Source organism: Sinocyclocheilus rhinocerous, unplaced genomic scaffold (genome assembly GCF_001515625.1).
Source record: "Sinocyclocheilus rhinocerous isolate Xijiao unplaced genomic scaffold, SAMN03320098_v1.1 scaffold864, whole genome shotgun sequence".
NCBI lineage: Eukaryota > Metazoa > Chordata > Actinopteri > Cypriniformes > Cyprinidae > Sinocyclocheilus > Sinocyclocheilus rhinocerous.
In genome coordinates this window covers 153,406-177,693 of record NW_015645567.1, presented here as the reverse complement: position 1 = coordinate 177,693, position 24,288 = coordinate 153,406, and the positions used below count along the sequence as shown (strand labels likewise).

Here is a 24,288-nt window from a genome sequence, read left to right as displayed (position 1 = left end):
AATTGAGATTTATACATCATCTGAAAGCTGAATAAATAAGCTTTACATTGATGTATGGATTTGTTAGGATAGGATCATATTTGGCCGAGATACAACTATTTGAAAATCTGGAATCTGAGGGTGCAAAAAAAATGAAAATATTGAGAAAATCGCCTTTAAAGTTGTCCGAATGAAGTCCTTAGCAATGTAATTTAGTAATTTAATTTTATTGTTACTTTGTAGATTATTAAATATTATAAACTTAGTTTTACTTAAATTCAGTGAAAGTCTATTATCGTAAAACCATTTTTTGAAAACCATGAGTTCGATTTCCACTGTATTCAGAAGCTGTTCCAAGTTTTTCCCCGAACAATATAAATTTGTATCATTGAAATAAATGAACTTTTCCACGACATTCTAATTTATTGAGATGCACCTGTATATATTTCTCACCTATGAAATCATTAGATTTTCCCATGTCATAATCCCAGACAGAGATGTCCAAAGTCTTCTTTGCCAGTTCAGCATGCTTGACTTCATAGCTGAACTCCTGAAACCACAAAAAAACCATGACAGGTCCATTTCATAAGATATATTCTAAAAAAAAAACTTCCTTTCATTATAGTGTCAGAGCGTATTAAAGCACTGTCATGGTGTCACGTCAGTGTCGAGTGCGTCAAGATGCTCACTGTTCACTGCAGGTTATAGCGCCACAGACAGAAAGAAAGAGTACCTCATTAAACTCAGGGTTAAGTGTCTTCTTCTTGATCTGAGTTTTATACTTTGCTTTCTTTCCCATGTCAGGCTTCAAGTAACTGAAAAATAGCATGAAAATTCAGAGACACAAAACACAGCGTGTTAAATAAGCGTAATGACTGTCACAAAACAATTCCACCAAGCAAATGATTCTTCTTACAGAGAACATTTTAATTACACTTTATGAAGTGCTTTTTGGAGCTTTTTATTAGATTGTTGTATACTTGCATCTTTACAAAGGGGTCCGAATAGCCATTCGCGTCCATTGCTGCCAGATGAGCACATCGAACTACACCCACAATCAGACGACTCTGCTGGCTGTTGTAAGTGAGAGAAATCAGGATACGTCCCCTCTCCCCTCCCTCTTCATCGTCCTTCAACTACAAAGCCACACAAAAGATGAGTAAACCCATATATCTTCCTGTGGACACTAATTAACAGATCAATCATTAGCTGAACCATTTAACCAAAGTGACTTGTAATGCACACAGGTGTACAGATGCAGTTCAACAAGGAGACACGGAGGTTAAATGCCTGACTCGACAGCTACCAGCTACTATGCTTTCTTGGGAATACTTCAGTGTTGTAAGTATTTAATTTCATATTTAATTCTCAAAATGTATGACGCAGTTACCTCCTCCTCATAGAGCGCCATGCCACGAGATGCACCTGCGCCAGCAGTACGTCTCGCCTGCGTACCAGGTGTTAAACACAGTCAATTCAATTCAATGCAAAGTCAAATTGGGTCATTTCTACAGTTTGGATTTTATGTCCCCATGAAACAATACTGCATATTTTACAAGAAATGGTAATCAACTTTCATGCCACATAGTTTCCCATGCATAAATGTACCCCATTCAACACAAATTCATGATTAGTACCTAACCTAAAAATAATCATTTAAAAAAGCGCTTGACAAATTCCCATGTCCCAAATCATGTTTTCTTAACTATTTTGAAATAGAGGTAACATATCCTCTGCAGTGAATGGGTGCCGTCAGAATGAGAGTCCAAACAGCTGATAAAAACATCACAATAATCCACACCACTCCAGTCCATCAGTTAACATGACGTGAAAAGCTGCATGTTTGTAAGAAACAAATTTTATTATTAAAGCATTTTTTATAAAATGTCCGGTGTTTTCCTCCAGTAAAAAAAGTCCATCCACTGTTGTCCTCTCGCATCAAAATCCACCGACGTATTTGTTTAGAACTGTATTGCAACTCGGTTTTCGCTTTTGCTAAACAGTGCTTGAGCTATGCATATTCCTCTCCTGATTCTGACAAGACGACTTTTCACTGAACAAACCAATAATTAAGCGTTAGCGTTAGTTCTGGCAGGTCACGTGAGTCAAGCTTGCATCAGCTGATCACATCTACCTATAGGAATACGACACCTATCGCGGCATTCCTATATAAGCTCTATTCAGTATTATTCAGCAGCTTTTCAGCCTGCTCCGGAGCAAATTACCCTCCTCCATCCCCAGCTCCTCCTTTCGCCACAGTCAGGACTTGGCTTTCTGATATTCCTTGCTAATCAGACTCCTTTATCTTGAATAAAGTGTTACACTTAAATATCAAGTACATGAATGATATCTGCCTTGTTCTGTTCTGTTAACCCTAGGGGGGTTATTATTGCTGCTCTCCCTGCTCATTCATGACAGGCTGCATGGATGGGCAGGGAGTTTTTTGCCCAGAACAGAACCATATACCGCCAAACCAAACTTTATGCTATCTATAATTTTGACGATAGTGGTCCTGACAGAATTATAGATTATGGACTCCATAGTGATTTGAAGTTCATTTGAAGAACATCTTGATGGATTTGATTTTTACAGACACACAGTTTTTCACTTCACAAGACATCATTTTTTATAGCCAGAAGCAACGGTTTGAAATTAAACACGTCTTAATGATAGATTTGTTTCGTAGAAACACACAGATTTGCACTTCACAAGCCGTTAACTGATGGACTGGAGTGGTGTGGATTACTTGTGGATTATTGTGATGTTTTTATCAGCTGTTTGGACTCTCATTCTGACGGCACCCATTCACTGCAGAGCATCCACTGGTGAGCATGTGATGGAATGATAAACTCCCCAAAAACAGATTCTGCATTAGCTTAAAACGTTAAAACGCACATTGTATTGTAAAAATGTAAATGGGACAAATTTCCTAGACCACGTGTGAAATATTTGGTCAGGATTATTAGGTTATACTACATTTTCTCCCTCTGATAAGACCTGCTTAGTCAAAACAACAAAGTGTAGGAATGACCCCATAACAATAAACTTTCTACAAAACGTTTTACTGTCCCCTTCAGCTTACCGGAATCACTCTCTCAAGACACACATTGTAGGTCTTCTTCTGGTTCAGCTTCAGTTTTTTCAAGACCACCCGCGTCTCGCCGATAAACTCATTATGGCCGAACTTGTCCTCATCACTGACTGAAAGCCTGCCAGGGAACAATGCGGATGCTGACCCTTTCCACTCTGGGAAATGTCACGGCTTTAATTAAGTCCACTGCAAACTATTCTAACCGAATACATCAGTGAGGCTCTCCAAGAATCTTTAAGTTGTAAATGCAATGGAAGAAAATGCAACAGTCAGCTCATTCCATCATGCAAATAACTGAGGAAGGAGAATTGTAAACAATTAGCATTATGCTGCCCGTTCATTTACCTCAGTGCATTAAATACAGTAAAGCTGGTTTTACCTGAGAGTCTTTTTCTGCATGTCTTCATTAGTGATGCCATGATAAACAAGGGTCTCGTTCCACACAGGGTTCAAGGTGGTACGAATCGTCTTTGTTCTTAGCTTGTTAGACTGAGAGATCGACAAAATATCATGTATCCATCACATTCTGAGCGTTTACAATTTCTACAACTACTTGTACAGCTTCATGTTGCAGGTAAATAGCAGTAGGTATGCTTGCATGCACTCATTTTCATCAGTTGGAAAGAATCCAATCTCAATTTTAGATTCTGGAAGTACCGTTTTTATGAATGCTAAACTTTGCAATCCAATTCACATATTCGTTTACATGTGCATTACATGCATTCAGAATAAAAACGGAGAAAGCCATTGCTATAATGTCATCAGAGCTAACTTGAGTATAATTGTTTATTTCTAAACATATCTAAAAATGAAGTTGATGTATATGTCTGAAGAGCTTTTTAGCAAATATTTAGTAAATATACAGTCTTCTCCACTGACCAGTAAGACTAAAAATAAACAGGCCTGTTCATAAAATGTAAAGTACAGCACTGCACATGTGCACAAGGTATATTCTGAATTGAGAAAATTGTCAGATTCAAACTTATACACACTTCAATTTTTTTTCCTGTTGATTGAATTATTTCACGTCTACATAACCTCTTCCAATCTGATCGAAATTTCAACCAGATCAAGCTCAGTTGGATTAACCGAGGTGCTTACATGAAGATTTTTCAATCCCACTGAGCCATCAATCTGATTACTAACGGCTTATTTGGTTGCATGTAAACATAGCTAGTGATATTTACCATTAGCAGGATTTCTTTTAAAGACCACTACCTTACTGGCTCCTGGAAGCAAGTGCAGTTTCACATAAGGATCAGCCAGACCATTGGAGTCCATGGGCTTGAGACCCTTCACCAAAGATGGAATAATTGCATGGTTATCACACATCGAGACATGATCCTTCAGAAAAGTTTTTCCAGTGCAAAAATAGATTGCATCAAAACCGCCTGTTCTAGGGAAGAAAGACAATACCTTTGCTTTGATTATATTGCACTGCAGTTCGTTTTTCTCCTCCTCGTAGAGCAGACTGAACTCCAACATGCCCAGAGTGGCTGGAAAGTGGACAAAATCGTGTCAAAGGCATGAAAAATCTGACACCGAAGAATAACAGTCTCACTTCAATGCCGTCTCAAGCACACTTCTGCTGATTTTATGCAATCTATGATGCAAGACTTGCACGGTAAACCATTTTGTTCTGTGTGGTTCCCATGGGGTACAAACATGTCCATATGTCAGTGCAAATTAGCATCTTACTGGCATCGTCAGAGTCATAGCTGTTGGCGTCCTCTTCATCCTCTGCAGTGGGGGGTGGTGGCTGGCGTGAAGCGGGAACGCTGGTGGCAGCTGGCAAACGTGCGTCGGTCTGCATAGCAGGTGGTGCCCTGGCCTCCGATCGACTCACAGGATCTAGAATTCGTACCAAGTGACATGTGCTCTTATTGCACAGATTGTGGGGTAGCAAAATGTGCAATTGCTACAGTGTAATACTAAAAACAATTAAGTAAGGAAACACAGTAATCACATCCAGATCGATAACTCCAGATGCATCAACCAACTGTAAGAAGAAGCCATTTAGCTGACGCTTTTAACCGAAGCAATCTGCAGTGCGCTTATTATAGGATCAGTCCCACTGGAGCAATCTGAGGTTAAGCGTCAAGGGCACAATGGCGACGAATCAAAAGCTTGCGGGATTCAAACCTACAACATTTTGGTTACCAGCCCAGGGGCCTCATTTATGAAGACATCCACAGAATGTTCCTAAATGTGAACGTACGTCACTTTCTGAAATTTGCACAAAAACAGTTCATTTATAAATCACAGTCCATCTTAAATTTAAACTCAAAGGGAACAAGCACATCAGCTCCACCTAATGAATTCATGTCAGTGACATATTGCGATATGTCACATGTCACTGACATGAATTCATTAGGTGGAGCTGATGTGCTTGTTCCCTTTGAGTTGAAAAGCAGTTGTTCATTTGCACATATGTGACCCTGGACCACAAAACCAGTCATAAGGGTCCATTTTTCGAAAATGAGATTTATACATCATAAATAAGCTTTCCATTGATGTATGGTTTGATAGGATAGGACAATATTTGGCCGAGATACAACTATTTGAAAATCTGGAATCTGAGGGTGCAAAAAATCAAAATATTGAGAAAATCTCCTTTAAAGTTGTCCAAATGAAGTTCTTAGCAATGCATATTACTAATCAAAAATTACGTTTTAATATGTTTACGGTAGGAAATTTACAAAATATCAGCATGGAACATGATCTTTACCTAATATCCTAATGATTTTTGGCATAAAAGAAAAATCTATAATTTTGACCCATACAATGTATTTTTGGCTATTGCTACAAATACACCCCAGCGACTTAAGACTGCTTTTGTGCTTCAGGGTCACATATAACAATATAAATGCATATTATGATTGTCTATTTATCTTCACATTTCAATAGACAAAGTTGTGTGTGTGTGTGTGTATATATATAACATAATATTAAAGGGATAGTTTGCCCAAAAATTTAAATGTTGTCATTATTTACTCACCCTCCACTTATTCCAAACCCGTTTGAGATTCCATCTTCTGCTGAACACAACATATATATAATATATATTTTGAAGAATGCTGGTAACCACCAGTTGATGGTAGCCATTGACTTCCATGGTATTTTTTTTTTTTCATACTATGATGATAGAATTTTCATTTTTTTGATGAACTATCCCATTTATTTCAAGTAATGGAAATGTTTTTGTTTTATTTAATGATAATAACCCTGGTGTGTCGTAACCAAAAGTGGTGTCAGTTATTGCCTTTTTAAATACCTATTTGCTCCTGAATTCTGACATAGAATGAAATCCATGGAATTTAGGATCAAATCCGATGGTATGTGCGTTTAATTAACAAGGCCCCTGAACCACAGTGCAATTAAAGGACACATACACTTTTATAATATTCCCATTCCTGAACCATTACTGCCTATGCTATGTGTATATTACATGAGTTCTCTCACCTTTTTGTATGGGAGTCGTGGAAAAGGTCGGCGCTGGAGGTTTGGAGCTCATCACCGGTACTTCTCTCTTCACCACAGGTGAGTACGTTTGTCCTTCCACAACGGCGTTGGACTGAATCGTGCTCCTGCTCATAGACTGTCTACCTCTGTCTGCTTCTAGGGCTCTTTGGGATAAGACAGAATGCTCGTCTCGTTTAGGGGGCATCGTTTCTGCTGAGCACGGGAGAAAACGGGAAAATGATACTGCAATCGTAAGCCTCATTTCCTCCTAGTGATATTAAGTGTTATTGAAATGCAGGACACTTACCAGATATCTGCTGCTCTCTGCCGGTGACCTGCATGCTCTCTGAATGGAAATAACCATGAATTATGAAACCATGAATTATGAAAACCTAAGAATAAATTACCAATGCCTATTGCAAATACATTAAAAAACCCACATGGTACTGAGAATTTGTCATTAGGAATTATTCCAATGCAAAGCAATACTGAAACTGTAGTGTTTACCTCCGTTTTTTGGCCGTGAAGATACTGAAGACTCTCGACGGGTTGATGGATTGGTAGAAGCTGGTGCGCTGGTGGTTCTGAGCTCTCTATTATTAGAGATCGGTAAAGGAGCGGGTAAAATCTGTTGTGGTAAACCTTTGAAAAACCAGGCACCAGACCGCTTCAGCATCTTTGGGAAAGAATAAATGATCATTTGGCAACCTTGATGGAGTTTTAGTGCACCGATTTATTCTAATTCGCCACTAATAACATACATTTGTGCTCAGTTTAGCAAACTGTTGCATGTGTGAGTGAATTGTAAGAGTCTGCTAAACTAATTTTGGCCTAAAGCAGACTACAGCCAAAGACGGAAATGTACATTTCATTTAAGAATCAGCCTTTTTTGCAGATTTGTTTCTCCATCTTTGCTGTTCCACTTTCCAAGCTCCAAGTAATTTGATACGCTTTAAAGTTACAAAAAAGCTAAGCAATTTCAAACCCAATTGAATCTCAGGAGCTACAGCATTAGCTAGAATTCATAGACTCTGAAAAATAGGATGGATTGCTATGCTACCCAGGTAATTGCAAAAACAATGCTGCATTACATGTTGCTATGTTTTCTTCTACAGCACCTGTGAATCTCATCTCAGCCAATTGCCATCCAAATAAGCATCAGCTGGGAGCTGGAATGGCTGGAATATGTAAATGCAGGAACTCAATTCTGCCCTGGTGTTATGAAGTAAAATGTCAGCGACTCAATGGATTAAACGCAAATGGGATTCGGGTTTCACGATCTTGTTGCATTAAAGAGAGTCACATCTCCTGCTGCTACTGACCCCGTCTGACAACGAAACTAACCGTGGCCTACATCGTCAAAAGGATGAATCATCTTATCACAAAGTGTCTGTGAAAGTTGGAGGTGCTGAACTATCCTGTCTATTTATATCTCCGAGATACACACAGAATAATTATTTTGTGCAGCCAGTGAAATATTATTTTTTTAGGAGTTGATTTAAAAATGTTGTAGAAATGGATTTGTTCAATCAGACATGCACATCGCTGCATAAGCATCGCAACGTCTGCTCAGCCGTCAAAACAAAGGATCTCATCAATGCCAGGTAAGTGCAGATATGCATAAACAAACACTTTTTTTTTTTAAAGCACACCCTTTTCTGAAATAAAAACCTCTGCAAAGCAGATGTTTAAACATGAAGGATTCACAGTACAGTTACATCCATATCAAGTTTAATGAATAATTCACCCAAACAGGAAATGTCTCTCATGTTGTTTCAAATCAAAATGCTGTCATTTTTTTCATATAGTATGAAAGAAATTTTTTTATATTTATGCAACTTATTTCCGTAAAATTACAGTTTATAGTGATCACAGTGATAAAAGCACTAATCCATATCACTTGTGCTCTTCTGATTTTGCATATTCAAATCAGTGCACCATTTTTGGTTACAACATACCAGGGTTAATATTGTTAAATAAAACAAAATATAATATATATATATATATATATATATATATATAAAAATCATTACTTAAAAAAAAAATCTATTTTATAAAATTACTTATTTTATTTTAGCAAGTTGCCAAGGAGTTTAAGTACTAAAATAACTAAATAAAATTTAATAAATTCTATATAGACATAATTAAAAAACAACAAAATCACTAAAACTAACTAAAATTAAATTGCCAAAAGAATCTTTAAAAATAAAATCTAATTCAAACTATTAACAAAAACTATAATAGTATGTCAATAATATCTAAAATAACACTGCATCAAACTTGATACATCACGTCTAAAGGCAATTCGAGATTTAAGAGCTGCATAAATAAATAAACGACTTAAATTAGTTTCTCATACAAAGCTGTCATATGACTTCAGAAGACTTGGATTTTAGCGCACATGTCGCATGGACTACTTTAATGATGCTTTTATGGCGCTTTTTGGAGCTTGAAAGTCATGGTCACAATGAATTGTCTGAAAAGGATAAGCTGCAAAATTCTCCGTTAGTGTGGAAAGAACATCAAAATGATGACAATTAAAATAACTAAATAAAATTTAATAAATTCTATATAGACATAATTAAAAAACAACAAAATCACTAAAACTAACTAAAATTAAATTGCCAAAAGAATCTTTAAAAATAAAATCTAATTCAAACTATTAACAAAAACTATAATAGTATGTCAATAATATCTAAAATAACACTGCATCAAACTTGATACATCACGTCTAAAGGCAATTCGAGATTTAAGAGCTGCATAAATAAATAAACGACTTAAATTAGTTTCTCATACAAAGCTGTCATATGACTTCAGAAGACTTGGATTTTAGCGCACATGTCGCATGAACTACTTTAATGATGCTTTTATGGCGCTTTTTGGAGCTTGAAAGTCATGGTCACAACGAATTGTCTGAAAAGGATAAGCTGCAAAATTCTCCGTTAGTGTGGAAAGAACATCAAAATGATGACAATTTTAGGTTTTGGCTGAGCTATTATTGCTCTAACACAATTCAGATATGCCTCCATGCATCTCACCTCTTTGTGCTCGCTGCAGATTTTGCACAGCCATATTGGACTGGAATGACTGACGCTTTGAACGCCACACTTAGTGCACATGTTCTGTGGGGGTGAAACATAAACAGGCCTCAGGAGGCTGCTCAGATGGCATTGAGTTCCAGCCACACACTAAACATCCCATCTAGGGTCAATAAACAGTTTATTGATCTTTGGGTCATGCATCGCAAAAGACAGACATATGCATTGTGACCGTGTCATTATTTTCGATCATGCAGACTGATTGGCTTCCCTCTCAAATGCACACGTGGCTCAGTAATGGGCAGGGCATAATAAAGATAAGTGCATATCGCTCATTCATTTCTGCTTGGCTATTTCTGGACAATCGTTAAGGGAAGAAGTGCTCGGCATGCATTAGAAAATTGCATGAGGTCGAAGGCATGAGGTCTACCTTTTTACACTCTGCGCACACGACCGTGCTGACGCCCGCCAGGCCGAACTGCTGGCTGCAGAGTAAACAACGCGAGTAGCCGTCACCGCAGGCCGTCCGCTTCATGCTGTCCAGACGATTTACCAGACGCCTGCGGGACGAAAAACGACCAAGTACAACATCAGCACACTTCCGCCCCTCCTGCAAGTCGTTATTGTAATGTATTGATGTAAAGAACTGTGAGTTAAGACGTTTCGCAAGCAAAGTGCTGAGAAAGAGAGAGAGAGAATGAGAAAGTAGGCAGTTCTTGTCTAGTTAGCACTATTAATTTCTTGCAGTACATTCCTCGGCTGGCTCTTGGCTTGTACAAAAGCTTAAGCACACTCGGCTTCTCAATCACTTGGACAGATGTGCCCGGGCTGAACTGCTCTGCGGAATGAGAGGAAACTGTGAACCGATGATTTTGTCCCTCTGTCACAGGGGTCTCAGGTGTTGGTCAGTATTGCTTTTGCTACAGGAGCTACTGAGTCCAGTCCTGTGTGCGATAATGTGATAGCATACGTGACCCTGAGGATAATACGTTTCTATGAAAACCTGTTTGGTCAACCAATGGAAGACAGAGTGTTCGGAAAAAGTGAAATGCGTTTCTTTTCAGAAATTACACAAGTTTCAAGTCAAGTCATTTGACTTGAGTCATCAAGGCAGCTTCACATTAATAAACAGGAAACTAATAGTGCTAATGTTATAAAATTCAGCAATTCTGAAATGAAATCAAGTTTAGCAGTAAAGCAGCTCTATAGAAGACAATAGTGTCATTATTCAACTCAATTTAATTCAATGTTGAATCAGTTCAGTTGAATAACTCTAAATGTTGCAAAGTTGGTGTCATTATTCAACTTCAAATGCAGTTCAAATTTTGTTCTCATCCAATAGTGTCAGTGCATTAAGTCGATAATATTGCTGAATATTGATTGTATTTCAAACCCCAACTTTTGATATCAACTTTGTTCCAGGTGTCATGCCATATGAGGAATAAAAATGGACACAAATGACACATATAATAGGAGTAGGGAGCTAAAAATAAATCATGTGGACAACATAAAGCAAAACCAAACAAGCAAGAAGCTTCAGGCTTCAGACATTGGGTCTCTTGTTTGATTGTGTTATTCTTTGAAACAGACATTTGGGACAGTTTTTCTTGGACAGAGGAATATTTCATTGCACAGACATTAACAGAGACTTAATGGAGTGCTCTATTATGATTTTCTTTACCAAAAGTATCAACTTCATCTCAGATGTTTCCCCTAAAATGCCTTATGAGGAATAAAAATGGACACAAATTAGACAATTATTGAGACAGAGAACTTAAAAAAATCATGGACAGTGTAAAACAAACGCTAAGAAAGAGGAAAGTCAGCAAAGTCTCCATTTGGTCTCCATTTAATCTTACTGCTATCTACAACAGACAGTTGAGACAATAAATCTGATGAGAAATGTTCACACTGAGATCTCTGACTTTGGCATTGTCAGCCCTTGGTCGTCGTCTTGTGGATAAAGAAAGAAAGAAACGGATAGAATGACAACAAGTGTCTGTGCGTTTCCTCTGTACGCTGTTATTGGTTTGCTTTCGTCAGTTCAGTTTTTTCTCGTGCGCTCATTCGCTAAGCTGACTAGCCAATCGGAGTTCTCTTTCTCGCCGACGAGCTCCGGCACCGATTCGACATGCAGAATCGGCTGAAAAACAGCTGACGGCGTCCGACTAGAGCCGGCGTGGAACTAAAAAAATTAACTAAAGCCGTCCGACGTTATTAAACCACTCGACATTGGCGACCATCAGCTTGGTGTGTCCTGCGCTTTACTGATATCTCTTCTGAAACTTGTACGGGACCTTTTGTTCATTCTCCATTTAATCTCACTGGTGTCTTTGAGTTTAGGTGAAAATTGAGCTGAATAATGACACTGTTGTCTTCTGTAGAGCTGCTTTTTAGCTGAACTGAATTTGTTTCATAATGGATGGATTTTGCAACATTGACACTATTATTGAACTGAACTGAATCAACAATGAACTGACCTGAACTAAAAAAAATGTCTCTTTAGAGCTACTTTACAGCAGGATTTGAATTTGTCTCATATTTGAAGAAGTTTGCATCATTGATTCTGTTATTTTTCCTGTTTCTTACTATGAATCAGCATTGAAACAATCTGTATTGTATAAAGCGCAACAGAAATAAAGGTGATTGAGCAGAACAACAGCACGACTTCAAGTCAACGTCTCACCCAATCCTCTCTTGCTCCATGGCCTCCATCATCTTGGCTCTCGCCAGCACGCCGTTTATAATTTCCTTCTCCTCGTCCGTCAGCTCCTCGATACCAGCGGCGGACTCCATCTGCTTGCCGTACATCTCGCAGCCCGTCCTAAAGCACACAAGCACAATAGTCAATTACACCCAGCGCGCAGCCAAACAAATCTGCAGCACCGAATGCTTAAATATATGACCAAAAGCTCCCAGCGGCCCCATCTGTCCGTATGATTACCCAATCACAATCAACCAACAGAGGGGATTTTAGAGGAACACCGTGCTGCGCATACGGAGGCGCATCGGTCAGGAAATAATTTTCAAAGGTAGAGCAATTTCAACAGCTGTTTTGCACTTTATCTCCAGTGAAAGTGAAATCTGCTCGGTGCCTTTTGACATTACAGCATGTCATATCATTAATGAGTCGATGCACTGCTCTTTCCGGCGTGTTGGGCAAATTCTATTCCGTCCCCACAGAGACGCTCGAACCGCTGATTGAAAATGTCGAGGTGACGGAGGACATGACTGATTGCCATCTGGGGCTGAAAAGAAGAGGAGGAGGACACGGAGACCGAGTAAAGGGGAAATAGAGGGAGAGTGATGATCAGAAATTACATCACACTCTCACCAGCGCTGTCACTATTCATCTCATCAACCGTTTCCATAGAAAGCAAGTCTATCACGTATGAACACGCGGCTCCAACGGCCTGCTGGATCTTCGAAGGCTCCACTGAAATGTGCATCAAAAATCAAATGTGTTTGCATTAGCTGCTTGAAAACCCTGCTTGGATTTAAACGGAAATGCTGACGCTGACAAAAACGTCAGCCTTGCACTTGAATGTAAATGCTTGCAATTCTAAACTAAACTATATACAAATAACATTCAATGCAGACAGAGATACGCATTTATGGAACAATAAAGGGAGGCATTTGGATCTACAGCTGAACCAGTATTTACAGGGTTTCTGCAGGTTTTGAAGGTAAATTTAAGCCTTTTAAAGACGGAGTAAACACTATTTAAGCAATAAATGGAAGAAATTTATCAAAATGAAGTGAGTTTATGATTAAAACAATAACAAATAGCTGCCAGTGGTGTCAGAAAAATTACCTTTTCAAAAGGAAAAACTTTTCACACCCTATTGATATATATTTGTATTTTGTTAGAAAAGAAATCAGTCTTCATGTCCACACTTTCTTTCCTTCTCAAGTAAATGTATCTTGATTTAAGGATGTTTAGATGTTTGTATTGGAAAACAAGACAAAAAAATGCTAAGGAAGATATTCATTTTTTGCAATGCATGCAACATTTAAGGCCATGACTTTAGGAATTTAAGACCTTCAGCTCTGATTTAAGACTTTTTAAGGCTCTAATTTGTGGAAGGGTGAATTAAGACCTGCAGAAACTCTTTGTCACAGACTACAATAGATCAAGAGCATGTCTTTCTGGTAGGGTCAGTTGTTGGGGGCAGTGCATCAATGTGCCCTAAATGTCATTTTCTATGCTGGGACATTAAGGACATTGATTGCATTATTGTATTAATGGCTAAAGCGAATTCAATATCACTGAGCCATGAAATCCAGAAAGGCGCATAAAAAGCTAGCACAGCTGCGTAAATCTTTGGGTGAGTTTTACACAAATGCACTAAATCTTCTTACATGAAACTAAACAGTCTTTAAAAAAAACTGCTTGATGCTATACGAGAATATTTAGTAAAACATCTATATTTTGGTGCTTTAAAGAACCCAGAAATCACTGATCTGAAGCACCTACACTCTTAGAAATAAAAGTTCTTTATTGGAATCAATGGTTCCATAAAGAACATTTAACATCCATGAAATCTTTTCATTCCACAATAGGTTCTTTAAGGTGGAAAAAGGTTCTTTAGATCATTATAATGTTCTTCACACTAAAAAAAATGGTTCTTTTAAGAACTGTTCACTGAAAGGTTCCTTAGGGAACCAAAAATGGTTCTTCTGTGGCATCACTGTGAAATCCACCTTTTGGAAGCTTTATTTTTAAGAGTGTATAACGAAACATCAAGAACATTTATAATCTTCAAATAATTATATGTGCTGTTAAAAGGTTAAAGCTTCTTTATTGGCACTGATGATTCCATAAAGAACATTTAACATCCATGCAATGTTTCCATTGGACAAAACATTCTTTATAATGGAAAAAAAATTCTTCACACTAAGAAAAAATGTTCTTTCAAGAATTGTTAACTGAAACCAAAAAATGGTTGTTCTATGGCATCATGGTTCTATGAAACCCTTTTCGAAGTGTTTTTTGTAAGAGTGAAACATCATAAACATTTACAATAATCAAATAACCATAGAGAGTCTTAAAAATAAAGGTCACCGTCTTCATGGAACCATTGATGCCAATAAAGAACCTTTATTTTGAAGATTGCAAAGAACATTTGAATCATCTAAAAAACCTTTTCCACTGTAAAGAACCTCTTGCGCAATGGAAAGGTTTTACGGATGTTGGAGGTTCTTCATGGAACCATTGATGCCAATAAAGAACCTTTATTTTTAAGATTGTAAAGAACATTTTAATGATCTAAATAACTTTTTTCCACTAAAGAACCTTTTGTGCAATGGAAAGGTTTTACGGATGTTCTTCATGAAGCCATCAATGCCAATAAAGAACCTGTGCAGCGTAAGAAGATGGTTCACTGAGGAACCTAAGATGCTGCAAAGAACCACTGAAGAACTACAAGCCAACAGAGCTTCATTAGCAAAGTGATTTCACATATTAAAACCTAAAGCCACATCATTGCGCTCTGGAACCAGATGAGGCATTTGGCACACGATACCGAGTTTGATCAGCGATGTCAGCAATCCTGGATTTGGCAAACGCTGCTTCTTTTCTATACCTTCCTGAGGTTGCCAACATCCTTGCACACATCCACAATCTATAACCTCAGCTGTTCCAGCGCGGCTGATATTATTACCTATAATACACTCTAGTGAGCTATTGTGCTGTGATTTATATACGCCTTGTGGCTTATAGACCCCCAACCACCAGCCGCCCTTAGCAAAAACACCTGCTCTCCTCCATCCCTGCTCCATTTCTTCACAACCTTCCAGAATACAGTATTTAAATACATCTCACTTCAAGCAGAATGCAGGTTAATGAGATGTGAGATAATGAGATGCTGGGATTAATTGGGGCTGTTATTTATCGAGTGGCTGGTAAACAGAGAGATATGCTGGTGTAAATTCATTAAAGCTCGGTCTTTACACAAACATGTCAGTGTTATCATATCAAAGACGAATTAGTGGACCAAAAGAAGTTTTACACATGGTTTGCTTAGCTGCTTAATCATGTAAAGTGCTGTTGTTTGCATCTTTTTGTAATTTGAATACATTGTGTGTATATTTGCCAACCCTGGTCTTGTTCAAACTTATTTGCTCTCCCTCATGTTGCTCCAAACGTATTTATTGTCCTGTAAAATAGGGTTTCCTAAACTTTTTTGTCAGCCAAAATCATTCAAATTATCTGTAATATTTATAAGATTTTGTTAATATTTCAATTATTGAATAACGCATTTGCACGTTCATTTCTTTAATGTCGAATAATACTAAAGTCTTACATAATTGAATAAAACGTTATTAGTAGAAGTATGTTTTAACTCTAATAAAAAAATAAAGAGAAATATATTACTGTTATAAATTACAATTATTATGGCAAATTATAAAAAAGTACCAAAAAAGTTAATACAATAAATAATAATGTGTAATATATGTTCACTCAGAAACACCCAGCACATCATAGATTTGATAATTGTACTAAGTTATATCACAATTATCATGCAGCCCCGTTTATTTGTTTTAATTTGACAGTGTTTACATACAGTGTTGCCAAGGCATTTGCTTTAAATTGAAGTACTAAAACAGCGAAATAAATAAATAATAAATACAAATGACGGAAACATAACAAAATGACTAAATACTAAAAATGAAAATGAAAATAGAAAATAAACTAAATCTTATATGGGTCAAAGACAAAAAAGGGTTTCAGCATAAAAACAATAAGTGCAATACTGCTTTAAATTGTTGTTGTTGTTCCCAAAAAAATTTACAAGTTTTTTTGTTTAATTTAATTGCAAATTTGTTTTTGTTTTTCTGAGCAAAAATTTATATCATACATTTTTCCCTGATTTACAGAAGAGACCCACTAAAATGTCATTCAGTGTAACAATCTTGTCAGGCATATTTACAACAAAAATCAATTTATGGCATATTAAAAGACTAATTACTTTCACCCCAAATACTAATTAGTTTATTAAAATTTAAAAAATTTAAATTTGCCACTATCCTAGGTTTTGCCCATTTCTCAGTAAGAATTTTTTACTCATTTAAAACACAATAAAATGTAATATGCTCCCTTATTCTTTTATATATTTTAATTTGTACACGTCAGAATAAGCATGTTGTTTGAATTTTTACATAAATATTGTGTTACACTGAATGACAATGTAACATTATTTCAACCAAATTTTGACATTTTTTCCCCTGATTTACAGAAGAGACCCACTAAAATGTCATTCAGTGTAACAATCTTGTCAGGCATATTTACAACAAAAATCAATTTATGGCATATTAAAAGACTAATTACTTTCACCCCAAATACTAATTAGTTTATTAAAATTTAAAAAATTTAAATTTGCCACTATCCTAGGTTTTGCCCATTTCTCAGTAAGAATTTTTTACTCATTTAAAACACAATAAAATGTAATATGCTCCCTTATTCTTTTATATATTTTAATATGTGCACGTCAGAATAAGCATGTTGTTTGAATTTTTACATAAATATTGTGTTACACTGAATGACAATGTAACATTATTTCAACCAAATTTTGACATTTTATCCTCCAAAAACTTATTTGAAACCTTAAAAGTATACCCTTTACTTGCATTTAATGTGCTTTCTATGGACATAAAATAACTTTGGTAAATTTCTTTTGATGCGGACATCTTAACATCTTTGACCCATATAAAATATTTTAAAACTATAATAGTATATCAAAGACATAAAAATAACACTGCTTTAAAAATTTTTTTTTTTTAAATCACAATCTGGCATGCTTCATTCTTATTGTGCACACTTGGCATTAAGCTCCAGATGCATTAAGCCGTGTTTCTCATATTGGAGATGAGGATTCAAATCCAGTTTGACTTTCCACCCTCTTCTCCCAATCATTTCTCATTTTTCATCTCTTTACTTTCAATAAAATGCCCAAAAAACCTATTTACAAAATGTACATTGACTGTTCTGCAAACATATCCAATAAATCAGGTGTTAAGAAGCTTTCAGGAAAGCAAAGGCGCGTTCAGCAAGTGGCTCCAGAATACAGCGATGCCAGGTTTGCCTCGCCACGCAGCCGAGAGAAAAACCCATGTCACTTGGAATTCATCAGCAGCTGCCGAGCGGGAGAAGCGTCACTAGCCCACGGAAAAACGCTCCACAAATTGATGTGAAGTAAAAAGAAACTAAGGCGTTTTAGCTTCACAATACAATGTGCTCCTCTAAGGGGTTTTAACAAAAAATGGATTCTAACGAAGCCAAAAAACAGGAAACAGAGGTTTCAATAAAATGCCCAAAAAACCTATTTACAAAATGTACATTGACTGTTCTGCAAACATATCCAATAAATCAGGTGTTAAGAAGCTTTCAGGAAAGCAAAGGCGCGTTCAGCAAGTGGCTCCAGAATACAGCGATGCCAGGTTTGCCTCGCCACGCAGCCGAGAGAAAAACCCATGTCACTTGGAATTCATCAGCAGCTTCCGAGCGGGAGAAGCGTCACTAGCCCACGGAAAAACGCTCCACAAATTGATGTGAAGTAAAAAGAAACTAAGGCGTTTTAGCTTCACAATACAATGTGCTCCTCTAAGGGGTTTTACAGCACATGTGCAAGTGTGTGTCTGTGTGCATGTCCACTGCAAAAGGCCCAGCGACCTGGAAAAATGGATTCTAACGAAGCCAAAAAACAGGAAACAGAGGTGATAAGATTGTTTAGGAGAACAAAAAAGGAAGGCTGTGTCAATTATCTCAACGTATATCATACAAACCTGCATACACGCCACTTAACCCTATAAAGCCTGTATCATATTTGATACGCAAATTTCTAAGGCCTCTAACATGATCAAAACTTTGCTGAACAAAACTTCTGTAGCCTGATAAACGATAGATAGCTCACATTTTTTAGATAGTAAAAGGCCTTTCAGAATAATTGTGAAAACGTCAACCTTCAGCTCGTGTCTTTTTGCTGTGAAATCTGATTTTTATAAAGTAAACATGAGAATAACTTTGATATTGTCAGTAATATTTCAAGATGAACACTTACTGAAGCAACTTTGGTTTATATGATTATCCATACATCTTTTTTTTTCAATCATGTTTAAATGTGAGTATCAAATTTGATCATCAAGCTTTTGAGAAATGTTTATTTGTTCATCTCTCAATCAGCATTGCATTACATGTTTTGATCATAAAACTAAGCTTTTAAGTATCATCTTACTAAGACATTATTGGGAGATAAAGAGCGACAACTGATATTTATATCATTTTATGTAAATATCTGAGGAATTTCATCTGTCTTTATGGTAATCTAAATATCAACAACTGCACCAAATTGCAAATTTGGGTGTTTTTCCCTCCTTTTTAGTTTTTTTAATACTTAAAATTTCAATAAACTGTTCCATTTCAAATAATTGGATTCCTCCAACTATTATTTCATGTGTCAGATTTTACAGGGTTAATACTTGATTTATAAAAGCATTTAATGCATGCTCTGCAGCAAGACAAGAAGGATGGTGGTTGCATGGGACATTTCTGATACATCACTACCGTGATGCTGTCACTGAAAGTGCATGCATAAAATTTTAAGAAGCCTTGATACACTGTATCTGACCTACTTAACGTATTCCTGTAACAAACACACGGTCGTTTCTCTTGTCACAGAATGCACACTAACACAACATCAGCATCAGCACACACAAGATCATCCACCTACTCTAGACGTCAAGACGTCACTGGTAAGAAGCGGCTTACCGGCTTACTGAGAACCCCAACAAGTTTATCCCTTTACCACCATTTTGATGAGTCTCCCTTTGAGTTAACGGATGCAGAACAGTGTTAAATCCATGAAGAGCTGAGTGTGGACTGTCAAATAGGGTTACCCTTAATTTTACATGCCTTTGAACACCCAATGAATTCTACAGGGGAGATATTGTGAGATTTACACACTCAAAAAATCATAGCATTATTAATAACGATTTTATTTTATTTAAATAATCATAAAATGCATTTATTCAGATTTTAGTACTATTACAGAAATCTGACCTATTTCATTTATGCATGACTGGCAGCGTTGGGTAAGTTACTTTAAAAAAGTAATTAATTACTAGCTACTAATTACATCTTCAACAGTGTAATTACTGTAGATTACTGTACTAATAACTCTCTCTAAAAAGTTTTGCATTACTTATTGCAACCTCGACCAGTTGAACGATACAAGGATGGACATGAAACTGCTCTTTTAATTCTTTTAAATAAATAATATAAAATTGCATAAATTATTTTTGGACTGACCAGTGTATTTAAAGGGAGAAGGAATTGTCCTGTAGTCTATACAGTATTTAATGCAATTACATCAGAAGTAACTAATTAAATTACAGAAAAAATAAGAGTAATCCCTTACTTTTAAATTACAGTAGTTATTAACTTAGTATTGCAGTACACATAACACTGCTGACAAATATGCTTCTCATCAAGTTTATTAGTTTGTTTGTTAAAACTGTGTGACAGTTCATTTATAAATCCAGTTCATTTCATTTTTATTCATTTTATATTGCTTTCCACTTGCATGTTCATACTTAGAATCATTGTGAAATCAATCAAATGTATTCAAAGCAATTTGAATGAATGTATTTTGAAAATATTATTTAAATAAAATCAAATAGATGCAAATAGTTAATAATAAACCATGCCATGATTTTTTGAGTGCAGAAATATTGCCTGTTTTTGTACAGGTTTCATTTATGTATGACTGACAAGTATGCAACACATTAAGTTTATTAATTTTTATTAAAACTATGTCCGATCCAATCCTATGTTTTCCTCAACTTGCTCTGCTTTGACTGACGTCACTAGAAACCACAGTCTAATCAATTCCTGATTGGTAAAACCAAATCTTGCCCTGAATTTATTCCTGTATGAAGATCTTGTTTGTCACATTATGGAAGGAAAACACTGCAAATGCCATTTCATGTTTTTATGCCTACAATTAATGCACAGGAGCTTTATACCCGGGTGCATGATGGCCATCTGTCTGCAGTAGGAAAGAGCACAGCTGCTTCTTCACTATTTCATTAATGCTATAGCCCACCACGTCTCTTATATGGTGAAGGCAGCGTCCACAGAGGATATACCAAAGGCTTCATCTGACCACTGAGAGAAAACAAGAGCTAGATGCCAGAAATGATGCATCATTATTACTGCAAAAACTCATTTCTTTTCCACCAAACGTGGGTATTATTAACCCTATAAACTACTGTATCATATTTGATATGCAAATTTCTAAAGCCTCTAAATGATCAAAACTTGCATTTGTAGCAAGTAAAAGGTCTTTTAGTATAATTGTACAAACATCCACCTTCAGCTCAAGTCTTTTTGCTGTGAAATCTTTACTGATTTTTATAAAGTAAATGTAAGAATAACTTTGATATTGTTAGTAATATTGCAAGACGAACACTTACTGGACTAAAGCAGCATAGGTTTACTTGATTATCTTACTTTTTTTAAGAAAATCATGTTTTAATGTGAGTCTCAAATATAGGAGCGTTTATTTGTTCATCTCTCAATCATCATTGTATTGCATTGCATTATATATTTTGATCATTTAAATATCATCTTACTAAGTAAGACATATTATAGAAGATATAAAGTGAGAAGAAGTTTTATATCATTTTATGTAAGTATCTGCTATGCGGTTATAAAGATCTCGTTGATTTACATTATAATCTGTCAGAATTTCATCTTACTTTTTGTCCATATAAATATCAGCATCTGCACCAAATTGCATATTTTTGCTCAGTCTGGACCTCTGAATAAAACTGAGATGTTTCCCTATATCAAACTGTTATGAGCCATTAATGCCTGATGTATCAAATATGATGCTCAACAGAAAACACATGCAAGAATTTTTGTCTAAATTTCCAATAAACCGTTCCATTTCAAATAAAATGATTTTTTTTTGGACTATTATTTCATATGTCAGGATTCACAGGGTTAATACTTATTACTAGTGATCAGTTTAACCATAGAGTACATTTAATTTTCAGCATCTCGTCTTGAGGAAGTGGAAGCTTCCATTAAGTCTTGTAAAGTGTCAACAGCCATGCTCTATAAGCTATGTGCTTTCAGATCGGATAGCTGAGAGCAAAGAAAGCCACTAATCGCACACACAGCCAGTCAAGCGTTGAGGAATTAGAGAAAGATCTGAGCTGAAAGAATGCTGGAGTTTAGACTATGACTATATTCAAGAAACCTGGATGGGCCCCAATCGTGACCTATTCTTCAGTGGCGCCCCGAGCCACAACAACGCACATTTCCAGAGTCTGACTCTGATCAAGGACTCTAAAATGTTGCAAGGCTTTGAAGTGCAAAAGAAAAAGGGTTATTTTTAAACTCAAAAACTTGTAGATGTGTCTGTCAAGCAACATTTATTGCCTCTGAATGTCGTCAGATCCCCATCTCGCACACAAAAGCACGGCCCAGAGATTAAAAAAAAAAAAATTTAAAAACTCAACTTCCCATTACATAACGCACACTCATCAGCAGCCTTTTGAGGATGTTGTTCAAAAGCCCTCAGAGCTGTTCACAACTATTTGATGAGCTGTCTCATTCGAAGCTAAGCAGATTTGAATCCATGCAACTAAAACCCAATTAACTTGATGTGAAATTTATCAAAACGTCCAGAAAGACATTCAAGCCAGCAGACCAAACTCCACCAAAGAAGAGTGCCACTAACTCAAAATCAGTTCCAATCACGCCACATTAATTGCACAGCATGCATGAATGTCTCTGCCATCTGTGTTGCTTTCTATTTGCAATGCATATGTCTAATAATAGAGCTGATCCACGACCAGTCTAAACAGCTTTTACAGACATGCATAACAATCATAAAGCTCCTCCTGACCCAGTGCATTCACCTAAATGCTTGAAATGCAATGAAATGCAAGGCCTCTCTGCACATTATGATCATCCAATATCTGAATATCTGAGTTGCATTTTAAGAGTTGATGCAAGCTGTCAGTGATGTGAAGCCACTCACCGCTCCTGCGCTCAGCAGCAGCACAGATGAAGATGTGCGTCTCTCTGTCTTTCTTTCTCCTCCACAGTGATGCAGGAATGATGCTTTAATACTGTCTTTAGGGAGAAGAAAAGCCAAACCCCCAGCCCCTCCTGTCTGACCGAGCTGTGCCGCCATCCAATGAGAACGAAACAGCACAATTAATTTACACCACACATACCTGAAGAAGATGAAGATGAGGATGATGATGGTGGTGTCAACAATTTTTTTTATATCCACCCCTTCTGCCCCGCGTTTCTTCCTGTAGGCCTGTATATCATAACTCATTTTGCATTATTGCTGTTATTTATACACACACACATATAGCAATAATCTTTTATATATACGTCTTGTTATCCAGTTTGGATTTCTCACGTGAACTCTTTTCTTTAGTAATCACCATCTTTCAGCACGGCTCATTACTTTTAAAAGGTCACATTCGAAAGGACCAATTATGCTGTAATTTGTTATAATTATAAATACTGAGCAAAATTACAGTCTTCAGTGTCCGTGTGACCTCATGTGATTCTACTGCCCCCTTGTGATTGTTTTTGAAGCAAATTACCCTAGAATTACAGCCAAATAATGTCAGAAAGGACACCTGATAAAATTATAACGTGTTGCAATTGTTAACAACTACTAAAACTAAAACTAATGCTAATCTTTTTTCATTACTTGAAATAAAGCTGAAATAACATAAAATGCTAATATTAGGTTAAAAGCTTAATCTAGAAACTAAATTATAAACTAAAAATGTTGAAGTTGTACTAAAATTGTTAGAACAAAAACTGAAATAAAATTAATCTAAATAAAATTAAACAAAAAAATTAAATATTAATACTAAAAACAAGAATAGTATAAAAACTAAGGAAAATGTCAAAAGCACATTAAAAAATGACTAAAAATAAAATTAAAATGAAAAATATTATTTTAAAATAAAATTACAAAAGCACCTTTGAAAATTACTAAAACTGAAACAATTCTAAACTATAAATTTAAATAATAATAATTTTAATAATAATATTAATAATTGTAATATTTTTTAAATAATTGTATTAATATTTTGAATCAGTGTTGTTTGTATGTGATATGTCCCCTTTTTTCAGTATACATGAACTCACAAACTAGTGATGCGTGATATATTACCATTGTAGTACCATTATCAGGCTCAGCTGATAATGAAGTTTTTTTTTTTTTTTAATACATAAAGTTAAACTAATTTAAAATGAGAAATGTTCAAAATTAGAAAACTAGCTGAAATTTTATACTTTATTTCAGTAATTGTTTATTTTATTTCACGTAAAGGTTTTAGTTAACTATATAACCCATGTGGCTAATTCAAAATATGAATAAATAGTATAACATTAAATAAATAATAATAATAATGAAATGATACTGCATCACATATACTGAAAGTGTGATCATTTGTGACTCTAACTTACCTGCTGCTGTTTAAAACATGTCCATTGTAGTTCGGGTTCCTCTCGACATGACAGTCGCTCTGTAATACTTTCATTCAGGTGCTGATCTCAGGTCAGAGATCCTGCTGTACAGGGCTCAAATGAAATTAAAGTGAAATGAGAAAATGCTTCACATGAAAGCATCTCGAGAGACACATGAGACACATTGCTGAACAGGAGGAGAGTGAAGA

At 36.1% G+C, this 24,288-nt stretch overlaps 1 protein-coding gene across 4 annotated transcripts in view; it reads right to left on the bottom strand.

Annotated features, from left to right (window-relative positions):
- LOC107706768 (rabphilin-3A-like) overlaps positions 1-22,734 on the bottom strand; it is a 24,565-nt gene extending 1,831 nt beyond the window's left edge. The window contains exons 1-17 of one of the 4 annotated variants that reach the window (XM_016510578.1): positions 22,623-22,733; positions 15,693-15,699; positions 12,257-12,395; positions 10,001-10,130; positions 9,571-9,654; positions 7,040-7,208; positions 6,840-6,878; positions 6,533-6,745; positions 4,769-4,921; positions 4,487-4,566; positions 4,289-4,363; positions 3,450-3,559; positions 3,062-3,188; positions 1,370-1,426; positions 964-1,115; positions 713-794; positions 433-529 (exon numbers count right to left, since the gene is read on the bottom strand). In XM_016510578.1, coding sequence (XP_016366064.1) covers positions 433-529; positions 713-794; positions 964-1,115; positions 1,370-1,426; positions 3,062-3,188; positions 3,450-3,559; positions 4,289-4,363; positions 4,487-4,566; positions 4,769-4,921; positions 6,533-6,745; positions 6,840-6,878; positions 7,040-7,208; positions 9,571-9,654; positions 10,001-10,130; positions 12,257-12,381 — 1,693 coding nt within the window. In that variant the 5' untranslated portion in view covers positions 12,382-12,395; positions 15,693-15,699; positions 22,623-22,733. Of the gene's footprint in view, positions 1-432; positions 530-712; positions 795-963; positions 1,116-1,369; positions 1,427-3,061; positions 3,189-3,449; positions 3,560-4,288; positions 4,364-4,486; positions 4,567-4,768; positions 4,922-6,532; positions 6,746-6,839; positions 6,879-7,039; positions 7,209-9,570; positions 9,655-10,000; positions 10,131-12,256; positions 12,396-15,692; positions 15,700-22,612 lie in introns of all 4 variants that reach the window. The other 3 variants (XM_016510580.1, XM_016510577.1, XM_016510579.1) reach the window with 3 other exon arrangements.
- Between the last annotated feature and the right edge of the window lie 1,554 nt (positions 22,735-24,288).